The following is a 20,292-nucleotide window of genomic DNA, read 5'->3' as shown; positions in this document are numbered from 1 at the left end:
TGGGCCTCCAGGGCCTCTCCTGAAGTTGTTGGGAGCATCAGGTAGTGTGTGGATGTCTGGCTACAGGTCAGCCAGGCAGGTGCTCAGGGGGTGTGGCTCCCCTCCCTCAGGACAGCCTCTCCCCAAGATCGGGCTCCCAAGGCCTCTGGATGCTCAGGTCCTGCCCCTCTCAGACCCCAGGCTCTCTGTGCAGCCTTTCTTGGCCATTCCCAGCTCTCAGTGTTCTCCTCTGCTTCTAAACTCCCTGGTGACAAGATGGGAATGCTGTTATTCCATAACTGCTTTGGACATAGATAGCTCCTCTTGTTAAAATGTACACTCAATCTCAGGGCTCTGTGTCTTCTCTGCCCCTCTCAGGCCCTCCCTAGCCTTTCGGGTTCCCTGTTGCGCTTGAGTCATTCCTGCGTGGTTACCGGTGAGCCGGGGTGCTCCCCACCTGTGGGGCCTGGACATAGAGCTTTTTCCCCCTTGGGGGCCAACTTCCCCTCTAGATGGGGCCAGGGGTGGGCAGTGTGGGGAGGGGCTTTCGGTTCTCATGATCTCTTAAAATGCTACCCAAAGACAGGGGTGGGGAGGATTCTGCCCACTGAGATGCCTCCATTGGCCCCCGTGGCCTGGAAATGCAGCAGGCTCTGGGATGAAGGAGGAGGTTAGGGCTGCCAGGAAACAGCACTGCACAAACAGCACTGCTAAGTCAAGCCACATCCATGGGCCAAACTGTAGAACTGGGTGCTATGGGCTCTGGTATGGCCCCCAGAACCCAGTTTCAGATCTTTGTCCTGAGAAGGGGCTCTGGGAGTCACCTGGCAGCTGGCTCCACGATGCCTAAGCACCTCTCCTTCCACTTCACCCCAACAGGCCCTAAACGAAAGGAGGAGCAAGGAGTGCTCCGTGTGGGCAAAGCTGGTGCTCTTGGAAATCGATTCCAGGAAGAGAGAGTGGAGAGGAGACAGTGGGCGAACAGAGCTCTTGGATGCAGGCACAGACTGCAGGGCAGGTAGCGCCAAGGGAACGGCATGACTGAGGGGCCTGGAAGAGTGACAGAAACCCCAAAGTCTGAACTACAACTTGAGTACAGAACACACATGCATGCACACACATACACGTATGCACCATGCACGCGCACGCACACACACACACGGATCCACCTGACCATTTCTCCAGCCAGGGCCTCTCCCATCCAGATCCCGTAAGCAGAGGAGAAGGAGAGAAGCAAGGTGGATACTCACGCGTATCAGCCTGCCGGACATTTTTCATCCGGATTATCCGCACTGTCAGCAGGTGGCATGGAGACAGCCCCTCCTGTGGAAGAAGAGGACAGAGGACTCAGTCTTAAAGCATCACCTCAAGGCCATCGCCCCGGGGGAGACTTTCCCTCTGTGCCTCCCCAGGCTGGCCCACTTGCATTACAGCAACCCCCAGGCTGGTTTTTTTGTTGTTGTTGTTTTTTCGAGACAGAGTTTCACTCTTGTTGCCCAGGCTAGAGTGCCATGGCGCGATCTTGGCTCGCTGCAACCTCTGCCTCCCAGGTTCCAGTGATTCTCCTGCCTCAGCCTCCCATGTAGCTGGGGTTACAGGTGCCTACCACACGCCCGGCTAATTTTTTGTAGTTTTAGTAGAGACAGAGTTTCACCATATTGTCCAGGCTGGTCTTGAACTCCTGACCTCAGATGATCCACCCGCCTCGGCCTCCCAAAGTGCTGGGATTACAGTCATGAGCCACCACGCCTGGCTCCCATGCTGTTTTGTCATTGTTTGCTGGGGTTTCTGTCTGCTCTTCAGCCTAGAAGGTCCTGGAAGCTCCAGAGAGCCTGGGACCCTGACTGGTTTTTCATCTTTGTACCTCCAGTACCTATAGCATGCTCATATCTAGAAGGTGCTCAATACATGTTCATTAAGTGAGTGAATGAATGTTCCAGTCCCATGCACAGAATGAACGCCCATGGCAAGGGAGTCCTGAGGTGTTCCCCCTCTCCTTTCTTCACCAATAGCTGCTTATTGGCACTCTCCTCCTACCGTCCCACATGCAGACATTTGCCCTTGCCCAGGCAAGATGGCAGCCTGCTTGGGAGGCAGTCACAGCGTGGCTGTGGGAAGGGGGGTGACAGACAATGATCACACACGGTCACATCTACTCACTGGGAGACCACGTGCCAGGGGCTCACCCCCACTGGTACTTACTTAGCTCCAGCCCAGGCCTTTGCATCTCCCTTGCCCTTTGGGCCTCTTCCCCAGGGTATCCTCCCCCAAGTCTTTCTGGTCACTCTATTTTCCCTTCCCAGGAAACAGTCTGCCTCTCGCCACTCCACTGTTTCTCGCAAGAGGTCCTTGTGGAGTCTTGGCTGGTCTGTGATCACCTCTCTTTCCTGATGGCAAAAGCTCAAGTAGTCCTCGGTTTGATGACTGGCTCCTGTCAGATGCCTCTGCGGGTCATGATAACCCCAGGGGACCAGAGCCCTGAGGTGTCCCCCTTCCCTAGCACCTTTTCCTAACACCTGGGGTGTGGGAACACCCCCAGCCCTGCTCATGTGGTGCTGATGGCTCCTCCTTCCATCTCATCCCTCTTCTAGTTCTGATCACCTCGTAGGGGTTCTGCCATCATCTCAAGCCCGGGTCCTCAAGGAACACCCAGAGCCCTCCCTGGGCCACAGTGTCTGGGGCAGTGGCTGTGGTTCCTTAAGACCCTGTGCCCCTCCCGAGCTGCCCCTGCACTCTGAGTCTTGCAGCAGCCACAACTCTACTTTTACCCCTTTGGACCCATTACTTTCTGCCTCCCAGAGGCCTTGAAACCACCTCTTCCAGCCGCACCAGCTTCTCTGGACCCTGCAGCCACAGAGTGTCACTGGATCATCCTTCCTGCCTACTGAGGGACCGCAGCTCTCTCCAGTGCCCTCTGCCTGTTGCCCTCTGCCCCAGGCGTTAAGCCTGTGGGAGCCGCTCTCGTTTCACCCCTCTCCTGGCCAGCGTCTCTTCCATGGGCTGTTTTCAGAGCTCAGGGCCTGTGTACTCGCTGGTGGGGCTCCCTGCCTCTGTTGCCCTGAGAGTGCCAGCCCTCTGATTGTTCCTCTGAATCAATGAACCATCTTCTAGAGTATTATTTTTGAGCACCTACTGTGTGCCAGGCCCTATGCTAGATGCTGGGGGGTCAGGGGTGAATACGAGGCAGAGACAGAGGTTAAAGGCAACGGCGGCCAGTGGCTTTGATGGGGAGAGCAGGTCAAGCCGGCCACAGGCTGTTGCTTTCCAGGCTTGGGGCCTCTGGCTGGCTCCAGAAGCTTCCCTGCCATCAATCATGCTCCTGGACTCTGGAAACCTCTTCTGGTCCCTAGGGGCCCAAGGCTGCAGAGGTGAGGCGCGTTTCTACTGTGAGCCAGCACACACGGGAAGGGGCAGCCTCGCGCCTGTTCTCTTCAGGTGTCCTGGTTCTGTTCTTGGTTCATGCCTTTCCCGTTGGAACTCAGGACTTGAAGCCCCTTCGCTGAGAGTTTTACCCAGGCTTAGAAGAGTCTTTGTTGTCGTCCATTCCCAGCCTGAGCCCACGGTAAATGCCTACCAACCGAATGTCTGTATTTATAGAAGCCTCTGAACTGGCACCCTCGACACGCCACCCTGCATGTTCTACTCCATGTTGCCAGAATCGCTTTATACCTTTTTTTTTTTTTTTTGAGTTGGAGTCTCCCTCTGTCGCCCAGGCTGGAGTGCAGTGGCGCGATTGGCTCACTGCAAGCTCCGCCTCCAGGGTTCACACCATTCTCCTGCCTCAGCCTCCCGAGTAGCTGGGACTACAGATGCCCGCCATCACGTCCAGCTAATTTTTTTGTATTTTTAGTAGAGACAGGGTTTCACCATGTTAGCCAGGATGGTCTCGATCTCCTGACCTCGTGATCAGCCTGCCTCGGCCTCCCAAAGTGCTAGGATTACAGGCGTGAGCCACCGCGCCTGGCCCACTTTATACCTTTTTAAGAGGATTCAATTCTTCTCTCTTTAAATATTATTGGGATTGGGGGCAGGGGAAACAAGATACGAAGAAAAAAAAGTTTCTATAATCCCACCACTCAGAGACCATCTTTTTATCTTTACTTTTTTTTTTTTTTTTTTTTTGAGACAGAGTCTCAGTCTTTTGCCTTGGCTAGGGAATCTTTTGATGCTGGTCCTTTCAGACTTTCCTGGGGCTTAATTCTTTTTTCTTTGGAGATGGAGCCTCGCTCTGTCATACAGGCTGGAATGCAGTGGTGGGATAGCCTGGCTCACTGCAACCTCTGCCTCCCAGGTTCAAGCAATTCTCCCTCCTCAGCCTCCCGAGTAGCTGGACTACAGGTGCTCACGACCACGCCCGGCTAATTTTTGTATTTTTAGTAGAGACGGAGTTTCACCATGTTGGCCAGGCTGGTCTCAAACTCCTGGTCTCAGGTGATTCTGCCTGCCTCAGCCTCCCAAATGCTGGGTTTATAGATTTGAGCCACCGTGCCCGGCCCCTGGGGCTTAATTCTGATCAGTAACAGAATGCTGATTCTGGGAAGGTCACGTTATTTAGCCCCTTTTAAGATCTCTTCTCTCCTCAATAGCAGCCTCAAAACCAGGACAAAAGTCAAACTCACAGTCAATTTTAGGTCTGGAGATTTATTTTGTGAGATCAACTCTGAAATATTGAACATTTCATGATCAATAACTTGCTCTAACAGCATTCTGTTGGGAGCTGGAGACTTGGGCCAAAAGCCATGCACATTGCTTCTCTTCTGGTGCTGGAGACACGGCTGTGGCCTTTGGCCAGACCTCCAAGGTGCACTCCTCCTTTCTCACTCTGCCTGAGCGCAGCATGCACCCTAGGCTGGCCTGGTGAGGAGGCAGGGTGACAACTTTCACCAGGCAAGCAGTTTTGGCAAAACTTGTGCCCACCGGCCCACTTTCTCAGAGGGCAACTAGAGTCCAAGCTGTGGAGGCTTCAGCCCAGGCAGGAGTCCGTCCTGAGGGATATTCCACAGTGTTTTAGGGCTCTGAACCCAGGTCCCGTGGTCCTCTTGGCCATCACAGTCCTTTTCCTGCCTCCAGGAGGGGCTGCCTGTGGCCCAGCCTGCCTCCTTCAGTATCTACTCTGGCAGGGAAGGCACAGCCACACTCTCCCTCAGGACCTCACTCCAGGTGTCCTGCCTTCCAGGACAAGTTCACTCCCGTCATCTAACCTCAGTGCCTTCCAATGCAGGCGACCATTTCTTCCTGCTCTAACTCAGCAACAATAATAGCTAGCATCTGCTGCATGCCAGCCATGCGCAGGTGCTGTGTACAGTTTCTCTGTATATTATCTTGCTTAATCCTTACAACCGCCCCATGAAGCACTTATTTTTAGCCTTGTCTTTACAGATGGAGAATCAGAGGCTAAGCCCTTTGACACAGGGCTTACAGCTAGAATCAGAGACATCCAATGCTACTTCCCAAGCTGTGTTTCTCCCACTGAGATCATCTCAGTTTACTTGGCAAACAGGAAGACAAATCTTGCTTGCCCTCATTTCCTCTTCCTTGCTCTTCTTGTCTTTAAAACAATTTTTCTGACAGATTCTTCTTTTCACTCAGCACTCCCCCAAAGCCAAAAAATAACCACCAAACTCTGACAATTCTTCTATGGCCTGCGCTCTTACTGGCTGTTTCTACCAACACATTCTAGGATATCCCTCTCTTTTTAAACATCTAGAGCACCTCAGAGCCATAAGGGTCTTTGGAGAAGTTCCCATTTTCCATTAGCCACAGATTGCTCCACTTGAGCCTCAGATCACACCCTCCAGCTCACGAATTTTCAGGAGAGACCCAGTTTTCAGGAGACAACCACATTTTGCCAGCACAGAATTGGGACTGGGAAGTGGGTTCGAGAGACATCCCAGCCGGGCCATGCTGGGAGGAAGGCAGCAGGAATATGGGACTTAGCTCTGGGGCCCAGATGCATTCCAGGAACCAGGTCTATGAGAAATGGCCTTCTTGGGTTGCAATGAATGTATCTATTTTGCTTCTGATATAATCTGTTCGATCAGTGTTGCTAGAGATGAGCACAAATTCATGGCCTGGAGGCAATTAATCTACAGTGGAAAGATGTAATCGAGCAAAGCACCATGTCTGTGATGTGCGTGTGGGAACCAGAAACCAGGGAGGCTATGGAACCCAAGTTTACAGGGTTGCTCATGGTGTGGTAAGGGCCAAAGCTTTAAGGACTCAGACAAGCTCGTCCCTAGAACAGGATGCCCTGGCTGGGATTGGGTATCAGGGTGAAGAGTCAAAGTATTTAAGAACAGACATGATCACGCACCATGCCAGCCGGGCTGCAGCCCTGGAGTAGGGACAGGCATTCATCCTTCATGGGGACATTGGGAGGGCCCTGGGATAAGGACCAGGGAGCACTTGGGGACTTGGAGCTCAGGGCAGGAACTGTTTGGCAAACAGTACAGAGGTATATGTAGCCACTTTGCCAACCAGTACAGCTGGGCCAGGGAGGACAGGCTGGACAGCAGTTTTCTGGGAAGCCAGGGGAGAGAGAGGGCCCCACTGCTCAGGCTGCAGACACACGGTCCCAGCCTCCTGCCCAGCCCGGATTCTGGGGTCGATCTTGCCAGGACTCCACTGCCCCCTGCGGACCTACTGGGGACTGGGGGACCTTGCCAGCTCATGTGGAAAAGAGGTAGCCCCTTGAATCTCAGGATTGGCTATGATGCAATCCAATGCTGCCCCTTCCCACCCCTACTTTTATAGATATGACCTTTGGCGGGGGTGGGGGTGGAGAACAAAATGTATGACTCTGCTCTGGCAGGCCCAGCTGGGCTGTGCTCTAGGTGCTCTGCATATGCTCTTATCTAACCCTCCAACCACCGCCAAGGAAGGCATCATTATCCCTGCTTTACAGAGGGGAAGGCCGTGTTTAGAGAGATTACATCTCAAACAGGCTCACACTGCCCCGGAGTGGCAGAGCCAGGACTCGGGTGCAGGTCTCTAGGGCCCATGCACTCCATCCACCTGGCTCTCACTGTGAATGTATAGCACCAGCTAGCAGCTTCCTCCAGGCCACGTGCTAGACTAGTCAGTAGCAGAGACAGGAGAAAAAGCCTCAGCCTCCACATTGGAGCTCTCCCTATACCCCAAGAATATAGCCGTTACCACAAATCAGTCAAAAGAATATTTAATTACCGAAGGGCTCCCAGGGTCAGGCTCCTGGGTGCGAGTGGGGTCTGGGGAAGGGTCTGACAACCACGTTTCAGAAGCGGTGGGTCTGATGCCCATTGCTGGGCCAGACATACCCTCAGCAAACCATCCCATGAAGTCTGGGGTGCCTGGAAAGAGGGGAAGATGGCTCCTGGGGAGCCTGCAGGAACTCCCTCCCCAGGGCTTCTCAGGTCAGGTCAGGCGGGTGATGCCACCTCCTCCTCCCTAGAGAGCTGGGTGTACCCTTCAGTTCCTTGCAACACCTGTGTCAGAGCTTAGACTAGCCAGGTGCTGTCTTCCAGAACATGTGGGCCCTCCTTTAAGGAGACCATTGGGAGGGGACATGATGGGACCCTAATACATGTCCCAGCCACTCTGAGCAACATCCCAGACTAAGAGTCACCTGGGAGGAGCTACTATGGCTGTTTTCCTTTTTATCACCAGGCTAGTTGAGTGGTCAGGGCAAGAAATCCCGGCACCAACATGGACCCTCCAGGCCTGACAGGGACAGATGCAGCTCATGGAGAGGCTCCTGAAGCCACATTTGGGGTCCTGGGCTCTTAGCTGCTTCACTGCCCCCTTTGAGGTAAATTCTGTCACCTCTGTGGAAGACCTCTCCTGGCCCAAGCTCTTGGAGGCTCAAAAAGATTGGCAGGAACAATAGGTGGCCAGAGGCCCTTCCAGCCACACAAGTGCTGTGGGGAAACCAAGGCACACCCCAGGAGGCAGTGTCTACCTGGCTGGGCAGCGGGGGCACCGGCCACCACCCACCACGGAGCTCCCTGACTTGGGCTCCTTGGAGACTGAACAGGGTCTCCATCTCCCCCACCAAGGGACAAAGCACTTTCAGGGCATCACCCATGGCATTCAATGATTTAACTTGAGCCAGGGAGGCGGCCCTGGGGAGGGTAATGAGGAGGAAGTGCTGCCTTCAAGGAGCCAACTAACGATCCTTCCCAAGATGAACCTACAGCAGATTGAAGCATTGAGGCCATCTCCCTATTGCCTAGATGGGGAAACTGAGGCAGAGTTTGTCTCGAGCCCTAGACCTGATCCATGAACCCAGAGGTCTCCCTGTGAGGCTGTGAGGAGTTGGATGGACCCAGGAGCCTTGACTGTAAACCTAGGTGGGCAGCTTCATGGCTGATGGCAACAGATTGACAATGCCACCAATTCTCACCATACACTACACCATACTCTTGCACAGAATAGAAGCTTAGGATGTTTGCAGGGTTAAATCCTGCTTGCCATTAGGGCAGGCCAAATGTGGATCCCCCGGCATACTCTCTACCCTGGGTGCTAGCCTGGCCCCAGGATGGCCTCAAGCCACTTCATGATGCCTTGAAAAGCTTGAGGGTACTCTCAGCTGGGCCACCCAAGCAGGAGCCCTGGCCCCAACTGGGCTAAACCACTTCCCCCAGGTTTTAAGATGAGGCTGCCTGTGCCCAGGTCCTTGGGATGTCCAGTGCCTCCCAGCCCTCCCTGAGGCCCGTCACCTGCCCTCAGCTCCCTGCCCCTGCCCCTCACTTCCTGGCCATGCCTCCCTGGCCCTCAGCCTCTGGCCCCAGCCACTGAGCACCCCTCCCTCACCTTCAAGCCACAGGTGGCCGAGGGCCTGCTGTCTTCTGCTTGGCATGGGTCTGGCAGGGAGTGGGAGACCCAGGCGGGCATCTGCCTCAGGAGCATCACGGCGGCTCTCCAGCTGGGCGGCAAGATCAGGAACTTATACTCTGACTCAGAGCTCCACCCTCCTGGCCACAGCTTGGCAGTAGCTGGGATTGCTCTGGGAGTGGTTTGAGTGAGTAGACAGATAGGGTGCATGGGCCTAGATCTCTTCATATCAAAGAAATCACAGGTCTTTAGGTCATAGAAATACAGGGACCCGCAGGGCTCTGGCCTTTGGGGTCAGCAGTCCGTAGCCCCCAGCCACTCAGAATGACCAGGTCTTCAAGGGCACAGTAGGTGGCAAGAAGAGGACACTGGACCCACACAACTGTAGGACTAGCCCGCCATAATTTGGGAAAGCTCTGTCTCTTCAACTTATAGATGTCATGGCTCATAGATGCCCCTCCAGGAGGATGTGACCATCGCTCCCAACTCCACTTCAGTTTCATGGCTTGGTACCCCAGGAGCTGTGACCTTCATGGGGTCCCCGGCCACAACTCCCAAAGAGAGGAGGGTCAGGGCTCCCAAAGCTAGAGGGTGAAGAAAGAAAATAATTGCCCAATACTTTGTGAGAAAAGGGTCTGGGGCAACTATCCCCTGTCTCCCCTCCTGGGAGGCCAGGTGGAGAGAGGGCGTGTCCAGCCCCTGCTTGGTCTCAGGACAGCTTGGAGGATGCACCCGCCCCACCCAGATGATTCCTATCTCTAGCCTGGTGGCTCATTGAGGGGCCTGACAAGGGCAGCTTTGCCTGCTCTGCTGCCTGACTGTGAACACTGGGAGTTTCCTGCCTGAGCTATTGCCTGGGGCCCCACAACCGGCTTTTCTGGCCCATAGATAGAAGTGCTTTTTTGAAATTGAGGATGAGATCTGAACATGGGACAGATGGGGCCTGAATGCAGGGATGGAACCCGGTGGGAGGTACCTGTGGGAACTCTTCACGTGCCTGGCTCTCCAGAAAGTGGAGGGGCCTCAGCCTGCTGTTCTCCTGGCTTCCTTCCTTGCCCTGCCCTCCCCTCCTTTGCGAAGGACGGAGACTCAGTACCACATCCCTCAGCAAACTCCACAAATTCAATTTAGCTCATGTACCTAGTAAGCATCTGCTGCATACATCCTACTAAGAGAGGAAATCCTAAGCTTTAAGTTGCTGACAGTCTGGCTGGAGAGCCAGATGCATCCAACCTCTTAGAGGCTCAGAGATCCAAGTTTCCCTATGGTGACAGGGGGCATCTTAGAAGGATCAATAACAATCCTTCCTTCACATTTGTGAGGATCCATGGTTTACAGCAGTAGTCCCCAACCTTTTTTAGTGCCAGGGACTGGTTTCATGGAAGTTAATTTTTCCACGGGTGGGCAGGAGATGGTTTTGGGATGATTCAAGTGCCTTACATTTATTGTGCACTTTATTTCTATTATTATCATATCGTCATATATAATGAAATAATTATACAATTCACCATAATGTAGAATCAGTGGGAACCCTGAGCTTGTTTTCCTGCAACTAGACGGTCCCATCTGGGGGTTATGGGAGTGACAGATCATCAGGCATTAGATTTTCATAAGGAATGTGCAGCCTAGATCACTCGAGTGTACAGTTCACAATAGGGTTTGTGCTCCTATGAGAATCTAATGCCACTGCTGATCTGACAGGAGGTGGGTTTCAGGTGGTGATACAAGTGATGGGGAGTGGCTGTAAATACAGATGAAGCTTTGCTCACTCGCCCACCGTTCACCACCTGCTGTGCGGCCTGGTTCCAAACAGGCCACGGACTGGTACTGGTCTGTGGCCAGGGGATTGGGGGCCCCTGGTTTACAGCGCTCTGCTGCACGACTAAGAACTGGCTAGGGAACACAGAAGATGGGAAATGGATTCCAGCTGGAGAGGGAAAGAATGGATCTGAAAAGGCCTCACAGAGAAGGTGGCATCTGAATTGGGCTTTAGACGAGGGATGGGATTTCAACAGCTAGTGAGCCTAGGGACCACTAGGAGGAAGAGAGAGGCATCCTAGGAGGAAGGAACAGCATGAACACGGGCAGGGAGGCCAGAAAGCAGGGCACGCTTAGGTATGCAGGTGGTCTGGTGTCTGTGCAGTGAGTTGTGTGGGAGGAGATACCGGGGGTAGAGAGTGGAACACAGGGGTGGTAGAAATTGGGCAGAAAGAAGGGGGCTTTGTGAAAGAACAAATCTGGAAAACACCCAGGTAAGGCCCCTCTGCTCTCTGGAGGGCCAGGCACATGAAGAGGTCCCACAGATACCACCAACTTGGTTCTGGCCCTGCATTTGGACCCAGTCTGCCCTGTGTTCAGAGGTCACCCTTCATTCCATACTAGATTATGGTCCAAATAATCATGACCCTAAAAGGCCGTACTTTATATTTGGACATAGTCTCTAAGCAGTAGGGGGCTATTGATGGTTTTTGAGCAGGAGAGCTGAACTTTAAGAAGGCAAGGATGATTGATGTTGAAACAAGGGATCAATTAGGAGGTGAGATGTGAACCATCTGGGATAGGGGAAGTAAGGTGGGAAGTTAAGGGAGAGATAAGGCCAGAACAGGCCATACAAGCTAAGTCCAGGAGCTTCTGTGGCAACTCGACCCACAGCACTATACTGTCCTGAAAGTCATGGGGTCCCATCTGTCTCCTCATCACTTCCACTCCCCCATCCTTCCCAATCAGATAGGCCAGAGTGAGCCCCAAACACCAGGGCATTTCTCAAGGCCTCCTATTTGGCCTCTTCTCACTGAAGAAGCCCAGCCACAACTCCCAACTCCACCCTCATCCATTCTACGCGATGTGTGGAAAATCTAGGTCTCCAACCCGTATGTTTCCTCACTGTCTATCAACTCCTCGAGAGCAGGGTCTCAACTCATTTTAGTTAAATTAAATCAAATTGAATAGGGGGCTGATGGGAGGTTGGTGGAAGTTTCTTCCCCCACATCCTCTGTGGTGCCTCTGTCCCAGGTGGGAGCCAGCGTGACCTTGAACTAAGTGGACCGATCTACTGGAAAGTATTTACCGACCACCTGCTGGGTGCCCATCTCTGTGCTGACCACTCGGGTGGGGTCTGGAATAAAACAACCAAGAATGTATAATCTAGAAAGGGGAGGAAAGGGGGCAAAATTAAATTGTCCAGTGTGGGCTCTAAGTGGGACAGGAGGGGAGCAGAGGACTGGGGCGGGTGGAAGTGGACTGGGACGGTGAGTAAGGAGCGTCAGGCAAACAGTGACATCCCCATGCCAGGGTGCGGGTGCCAAAGCAGCAATCTTGGTACACAACTGCTGCTCCAAGTCAAGTGCTCCTTTGGCAGAGTTCCTTCTGTGTGGAAATTCTGAACCCATCTCTGCGACAAGGGGAAGGAACAGTTTCTTTCCACCCAGCACTGATGACCAGAGAGCCCCAGGATCCTCAGATCCCCTGGGCTACTTGGGCCCAGCTTTGCTGCTGTGTGCGCTGAGGCCTCTGACTCCAGGCCCATCGCCAGGCTTGTTACCTGGCACTTCAGCTGGGGTGACCAGGCACTGCCTCTGCCAGCAGCCTCTTGGCCTAGGTAACCCAATATTGAAAAGCACATTCCTCCCAGAAGCCCAGTGGATGCCACTCCCCTGTGGGCCCAGCAAGGATGACTCCTCACTGTCCTCTTTCCAGGGGCCTCAGGGCCCTGTCCCTTCCTTCCCACCTCTTGCCGGCAGCACCTGTCTCCAGCCTCCTCTCTGCCTTCTGCAGCCTGTGAGCTTTAGAAACACTCCCTTCAACCTCTCGTTCTTCTGCTGAAAAGCACCTAACACTTTTCCAGTCTTTGCCAACAAACTCTGGATTCCAATATCTTCCATAAACCAGGTGGGGCCCAGGAGCAGCTCTATGTATATATGGAATTTCAGCATACAATAAAGGAAGTATGTGAAATCAGGGTGAAAGTGTAAGAATTAAAGAAAGAGGAGCCAGGCGTGGTGGCTCACGCCTGTAATCCCAGCACTTTGGGAGGCTGAGGTGGGCTGATCACGAGGTCAGGAGATTGAGACCATTCTTGCTAACACAGTGAAACCCCATCTCCACTACACAAAAAATTAGCCAGGCATGGTCGTGGGTGCCTGTAGTCCCAGCTACTCGGGAGGCTGAGGCAGGAGAATGGCATGAACCCGGGAGGCAGAGCTTGCAGTGAGCCAAGATCGCACCACTGCACTCCAGCCTGGGAAGGAAGTTTTTTTGAGACAGAGTTTCACTCTGTCTCAAAAAAAAAAAAAAAAAAAAAAAAGAAAGAAAGAGGAAAGAAACATGAAAGGTGACTCGCCAGTCAAGACAGGTTTACTTAAGAGAAAACAAACCGAAGAGGGGCCTCTGGCAAAGTTAGGTCAGTGGCATACTCTCTTACAGACTAAGAGTTTTTAAAGGATTCAGAGTGGGAGAGTTTATCAGAGGCTTGGACTGCTTCTGTGTCTCTTTGTTGTGCTTATCTGGGAGGGAGAGTTGTGTGTCTGTTCCCATACATCTTCCTGTAGCTGCAGGCATACCCCCCCACCCCCCACTGGAGTCTGCTTTTAGCTTCCCTATCTTAGTGCACCTGAAGGGAAAGGAATGTGCTTATTAAGGCCTGATGTTTTACTGGGACCCATTGTATGTGGGCGAAGTTTGGCAGTTACCCAAGAGACGTTCCCCTACCTCCCTCTGTGCCCAAGCTGTCTTATCTGTGTTTTACTGCCTGCTCTTTCTGACTGCTTGTAGTTAGAACAGAAGTGATTTCCTTGAAATGCATGAGGCTAGAAGGGGAGCTGGAACTTAGAGTGGTGGTGTTTGTCTGAGATGACGGTGCTCCTGCTCTGTCAGAAAGGATGGACCATTCATTATTGGAAAAGCTTGCTTACCATTTGGAATAAAATCAAATTAACTTCACAAAATAAATTCCAGATAGCTTAAATATCTAACCATTAAAATAAAACTATATATAATTTAAAATGAAATATGAGAGTACATTTATATAATGTTGGGTGGAGGAGGATCTTCCTAAACAAGGTATAAAACCTAGAAGCAAATAGGGAAATATTGCCAGTTTTGAATACACAGAAATTTTAAACTTCGGTAAAGCAAAAGATGCCATAAGCAGAGTTCCACCTGTACAATAGATCTCACATTTCCCCTCTTAATATTCATGCATAACAAAATCACTTAAAAAAAAAGATATAGAGGAGAGTCTTGCCCTACCAGGTACTAAGATAAATTACAAAGCCATACTAAAAACAGTATATTATGGGAACAAAATGGAGGGATCAGAGACAGACCCCTGCTTTTCAAGGGAACTTAATATATGATAAAATTGGCATCACAAGTCAATGGGAAAAGAATAAACTGTTTAATGGGTGACATGGCAAAAGTGACTTACTATATAGAGTAAAGGAAAACAGCATTCCCATTTAATACCATATAAAAAGGCAGGCTATAAAAAATTAACACAGGGAAAAACCAGGGAAATGCAAATTCATCAGAAATGCAAATAAAAATGAAAGTGAGATTTTACTATAGCTACTAAATTGGAAAACATTGAGAAAGTTGGGTAATGGCAAATGTTGGTGGGGATACGGGAACAGAGTCACCATTGTGCTCTGCTGTGGAAGAGGAGGTTATCAGGTCAGTGAGGACACTCTGTCATCACTTAGTCAAAGTAAGAATATCTGACAGCAATTCTGATTTGGATATAGAAAGATATGTATGAGGGTCGGGTGTGGTAGCTCATGCCTGTAATTCCAGCACTGTAAGAGGCCAGGGGCGGGGGGGGATCATTTGAGGTCAGGAGTTCGAGACCAGCCTGGCCAACATGGTGAAACCCTGTCTCTTCTAAAAATACAAAAATTAGCTGGGCGTGGTGGTGGGTGCCTAGAATCCCAGCTACTCAGGAGGCTGAGGTAGAACCGCTTGAACCCAGGAGACAGAGGTTGCAGTGAACCGAGATCACACCACTGCCCTCCAGCCTGGGCGACAGAGCAAGACTCTATCTCAAAAAAAAAAAGAGAAAGAAAGAAAGGGAAAGAAAGAAAGAAAGATGTGTATGAGGGCATTCACTCCACATCACTTACGGTATGAGAAATGTGGAACCAGCCCATGTGAGAGCGTGGCTGGAAGCATGAATGGGGAGTGAAGGACATGCAACCTGATGCAGTCATTCAAAGCAACACACAAGATGCACGCAGAGCAACACGATGGGTCTGGGACACTCAGTGTTGACAGGAAGAGGCAGGAAACACTGGTAAATCTATCAAGGACATCTACAACAACTTCAATATGGCCAGGGAATATATTCAAATAAAATACGCATTGAACACAGTAAAATGATTGCCTTTCTGCTGGGAGGGGTTGGGGAAAGTTTTGTGGGTATAGGGAAGTAGCAATCAATCAAGAAAGCTGGGAGGGGCCCCCCAGGGACCAGTGAGGATATTGGGCCATGTCTTGGAGTCCTCTGCACCTCAAGTGAGATATTTTTTTTTCCCTCCAGCTTTTTCCCAGAGGTCGCTGCCACTTCTCCCGTCTAAGCCATTATCTCCACTTAACTCCTACATCGCCTAACGGGTCTCCCTGCTTCTACTTTTGCCTTCCTATAAGCCACTCTCTACAGAAGAGCAAGAGCGATCTCCTGAAAACATAAGCGAGATTACGTGACTGGCCGGATTCAAGCCCGCCCCTCACTTCTGGCGGCTGACTTCAGACCTTCTCTGAAGGTCTGTGTGGTCGGGCTGCTCACGTTTGTCCTACTTTTCCCTTCACACCCAAGCTCCAGCTACACTGGTCCTTCATGCCCAGCCTCCTTCCCATGTTGGGAATTTGGCCTGAAGTCCTTGACCCCACTCTGTTCATAGCTGCTCTGTCTCATCCATCACAGCCCTGCTCAAATGCCATTTTCTGTGGCAGCCCTCCTGGGCCACCCTGTATAATGTATGGGGCCTGGGCCACCCTCCACCTCTCATCTACCTACTTGCTTCTGTGTTGCTCTAGTAACATAACTTATCATATGCTCATTAATCTTGTTTTCTTATTCTTTTTGCCTTTTTCCACCAGACTGTAACCCTTTTCAGGACATGGACATTGCCTGTCTTGTTCATCAGCTGGAAATACCTAATGCCCATCAGTAAAGGAATGGCTAAATTAGTTACAACACATTCACATACATTACACAGATGTCAACAGGAGCAAAGTGGCTCTCATTTATTGAATGTTTACAAAGTAGCAGGGACTGGTCTAAGTATTTTATATTGCCTGCGAAGCAGATACTATTGTTATCTCATTTTAGAGAAGCAGAATTGAAACACAGAGAGGGTAAGAACCTTGCTCAAGGTCACGATGGTAAGTGACAGAGCTGTGACACTAGCTAGTTTGGATTTAACCACTATGATCCCAGGTAGAAAGCTGCTGACCTAGAAAACTGAGATTCTGTACTGTGTTTTTATTTTATTTTATTTATTTATTATTTTTTGAGACGGAGTCTCACTCTGTTGCCCAGGCTGGAGTCCAGTGGTGTAATCTGGGCTCACTGCAACCTCCACCTCCTGGGTTCAAGCAATTTTCCTGCCTCAGCCTCCTGAGTAGCTGGGATTACAGGAGTGAGCCACCATGCTGGGCTAATTTTTGTATTTTTTGTAGAGAAGGAGTTTCACCATATGGGCCAGCCTGGTGTCAAACTCCTGACCTCAGGTGATCCGCCCACCTCGGCCTCCCAAAGTGCTGGGATTATAGGCATGAGCCACTGTGCCCAGCCTGCAATGTCTTTTTAAAAGTCTTCTTCTATGTGCCTATGTTCCTTGATAAATAAAATCCAATTTCCTAAAACAAATGTACAATGAAGAATATAATTTTCATGACATAAAGTAAAACAAGCCTTACAGCTTCTCTGGGTAAGACGAGATTAAAAAAATCAACCATGGAAGTTAATATGTTGAGATGTCCCAGAACTTCTGGCCAACAAACTAGATGTGACTCTATTTCATGATGACAAGATAACAAAGTATAAACATTACAAGAAAGGACCTTCACTCCAATGTAGGTAATGTTTGTATTCTTAGTGTCATCAATGTATCTGGCTCATGAATATTTTCTGCTCTGCCTTTTCTTTACAAAATATTAAGGGCAGCTTAGTGTTTTTCTTTTCTTTTCTTTTCTTTTTGAGAGAGTCTCGCTCTGTTGCCCAGACTGGAATGCAGTGGCATGATCTCAGCTCATTGCAACCTCTGCTTCCCAAGCTCAAGGGTGATTCTCCCATGATAGCCTCCCGAGTAACTGGGATTACAGGCACACATCACCACGCCTAGCTAATTTTTGTTTTTTTTTTTTGTAGAGACAGGGTTTTGCCATGTTGCCCAGGCCAGTCTCAAGCACCTGGGCTCAAGCAGTCTGCCCACCTCAGCGTCCCAAAGCACTGGGATTACAAGCATGAGCTACTGTGCCTGGCCCTTTTCATTCTCAAAGCACTTGTATCCACAGCTCAATATTTCTCTTCCTGCCATTACAAATTGTGGCCTCTGGTTTCAGCTAGATGCCAGGCTTTATTTCCTTGCTCTGTACTCTCTTGCTCACACAGTGAGGTGCCAAGAGCCTTCTGCACACTGAGTTTACTCCTTATCACGCATCACTTTGGTAAGGATGACATCGTCATTATCTCAAGACCGAGTATGGTATAGCGGTCTAGACTTTAAGTTTAATAGACCTGGGTTTGTACCTTCATTCTGTTATATATAAACTACGTGGACTTGGGTGAGTTTATCCCTCTAAGCCTGCGTTTCTCCATCTGTAAAGCGGGAAGCCTAACAGTTTCTACCTCATGGGATGGTTGTCCAGAATAAATGAGGTAAAGGACTCAGCACATGACTGGCACATGGCTGATTGTTAGTGCTGGATTCACTGTAAGTGATCCACAGTACAGTAACATCAGGGATACAAAGATATCTTCGCTGCCCCAAGGACCTCCCAATTTAAGTTGGATGAGGCAGGAAGGTTACACAGATAGTTTCAGGACAATCATGTCATATATGAGAAGAGAGGTAAAAATAAGCTGCTCAGAGAGCTTGGCCACTCAGGGCTGGGGAGGTCAGAAGAGGGCCTGGAGGAGGAAGAATTTGAATTTGCTCTTGAAGAAGGAAGGATATGGGCCTGACAAATGAAGAGGAGGGGAGAGGACATTTTTCTCCGATGAGGTGGCATCAGTAAAGGAATGATGGTTGGAGAAGGGAATTGAGGAGGTTCATGGATACGGAGTGAAAGAATTGCAATCTTTCTTCAGTCAGCAGTGGAACTCATGGAAGGTTTTTGAGCAGAGAGAGTTTAAGAAAGAGAGGAAACCCTGCTCCTACAGTAGAACAAGTGACCCTCAGCACTGTGTGGTTAGGGTGAGCTGGAAGGCCTTCATCAGCCATCATGGGGCTCCCGGAGCAAGTGGTAGCCTGCAAAAGGCCCCAGATCAATGCCTTTCCCTCTTTATCTGCGAGGAACAGCCACCAGGTTTAGTTTTCCCCAAATACACTATAGGATCCCAGAGCAGGGCACACTTTGCATCAGGCTCTCCAGCTATCACTCTGGGCCCCGAGGGGATGGAGCTCAGGAAAGAGAAATCTGCACGTTTGTGGAGGAGGAGGAGAAATTTGGAGCAGGGTCTGTGTGAGAGGGAGATGGTGGGAGGCCAGGTGGCAGCCTTCATTCATTTCTTCACTTTGCCTCTGGCCATCCCCCATTAAGCTAGAACAGAGTCCTGCTCCATCTGTGTTGAGGTGGTCTCATATCCTTCTGCTTCCCCCTCAGCCCAAGTAACCACTGATTTGCCTCCTGTTGCTGTAGACTAGGTGTGTCTTTTCTGGAATTTCACATAAATGGAATCATGCAGTGTTTGCTCTTTTGTGTGTGGCCCCTTTCATTTAGCATAAGGCTTTTGAGATTGGTCCAGGTTTTTGTGTGTAACAAGAGTTTACTTTTTCGTTGCTGTGTAGTATTCCATTGTAAAATTATTATAATTTGTTTATCCATTCATCAGTTGAAGGGCAAAATTTTTTCTTTTCTTTCTTCTTTTTGAGACAGAGTGTTGTTCTGTTACCCAGGCTGGAGTACAGTGGCACAATCAGGGCTCACTGCAGCCTTGACCTCCCTGGCTCCAGTGATCCTCTCACCTCAGCCTCCTGAGTAGCTGGGACCACAGGCATTTGCCACCATGCCCAGCTAATTAAAAAAAAAATTGGTAGAGTTGGGGTCTCACTATGTTGCCCAGGCTGGTCTTGAATTTCTGGGCTCAAGAAATCCACCCGCCTCTTCCTCCCAAAATGCTGAGATTACAGGTATGAGCCACGGCACACAGTCACAAAGTTCCTTCCCTTCATGCTTAGCAATCATAAATAAAGCTGCTGTAAACATTTGCACACAGGTTTCTGCATAAATATACATTTTCGTTTCTTTTGGCTAAATCCCCAGACATGAAATGGCTGGGTCTGATTGATGTTTTTACAGAGTGATGGCATATCTGGGCTCCTCTGAAAATCCCAGCCTCCTGCACAGAGCCTCCTCTCTTTGGCACTTTCCCATTTTTCCTCCTCTCATTTTCCTCTCTTCCTCTCCCTTCATCCTCCTCTTTCTCCCACTGGCTTCCCTTTTCCCTCCTCCATCCCACAGTCCTCTCCTGCCAAGCTCCTGGGTTCTCCCACAGAGGGTTGATTGTAAAAGGCAGCCCTCACGTTTGCTTGGTCCAAGGCTGGCTGACCAAGCACCCACAACTAGACTCTGCCAAGCTTCTTGACATCAGCTCCTGAGCCAGGGCACCTCTGGGAGACTCCCAGACAGGGAGAGGGAAGGGGAGGTCTTCTAGCAAGTTCAGCCCTGCAGTAATTTAGCAAGGCTGGGTTTCTCCTAGTTCCACTGTCTTAAGAACTATGTCAGATGGTTCTAGTCTACCTGATGTCGTTTGGATGTTTGTCTCCTCCAAATCTCATGTTGAAATGTGATCCCCAATGTTGGAAGTGGGGCCTAGTGGAAAGTATTTGGGTAATGGGGATGGATTTCTCATGAATGGCTTGGTCCTTCTGGTGGTAATGAGTGAGTTCTCGCTCTGAGTTCACGCAAGATCTAGTTGTTAAAAAAGAGTTGACCTCCCAACACCTCCTTGCTTCCCCTCTTGCCACCCAACACGCTTGCTCCCCGTCAGCCTTCTGCCATGGGTAAAAGCTTCCTGAGGGCTCACCAGAAGCCAAGCAGATGCTGGTGTCACGCTTGTATTGCCTGCAGAACCTCTTTTCTTTGTAAATTACCTAGTCTCAGAGATTCCTTTATACAATGCAAAATGGACTAATATACTACTCCATTCACTGGTGCTCTATGTTTTGACTGAATTGGGTTCCAGCCAAGTTCTAACAGAGAAAAATAATTCCCCATGGACACAATTTGGTTCAAACCCCGGAGTCAAGGGTCCCTGCCCACCACCCCACAGGGAAGGGAAGG

General features: G+C 50.5%; 1 protein-coding gene across 1 annotated transcript in view; it reads right to left on the bottom strand.

Annotated features, from left to right (window-relative positions):
• The window catches only part of PLA2G4E (phospholipase A2 group IVE), a 68,474-nt gene that overhangs the window by 29,556 nt on the left and 18,626 nt on the right, over positions 1 to 20,292 (bottom strand). Inside the window, exon 2 of the mRNA XM_003266760.3 lies at positions 1,230 to 1,302. Within this exon, the coding sequence (XP_003266808.3) occupies positions 1,230 to 1,302 (73 nt within the window). The remainder of the gene's footprint in view (positions 1 to 1,229; positions 1,303 to 20,292) is intronic.

The sequence above is a fragment of the Nomascus leucogenys genome, chromosome 6 (genome assembly GCF_006542625.1).
Source record: "Nomascus leucogenys isolate Asia chromosome 6, Asia_NLE_v1, whole genome shotgun sequence".
Lineage (NCBI taxonomy): Eukaryota > Metazoa > Chordata > Mammalia > Primates > Hylobatidae > Nomascus > Nomascus leucogenys.
Note: the sequence above shows the minus strand (reverse complement) of the source record. Positions and strands in the feature narration are given on the sequence as shown.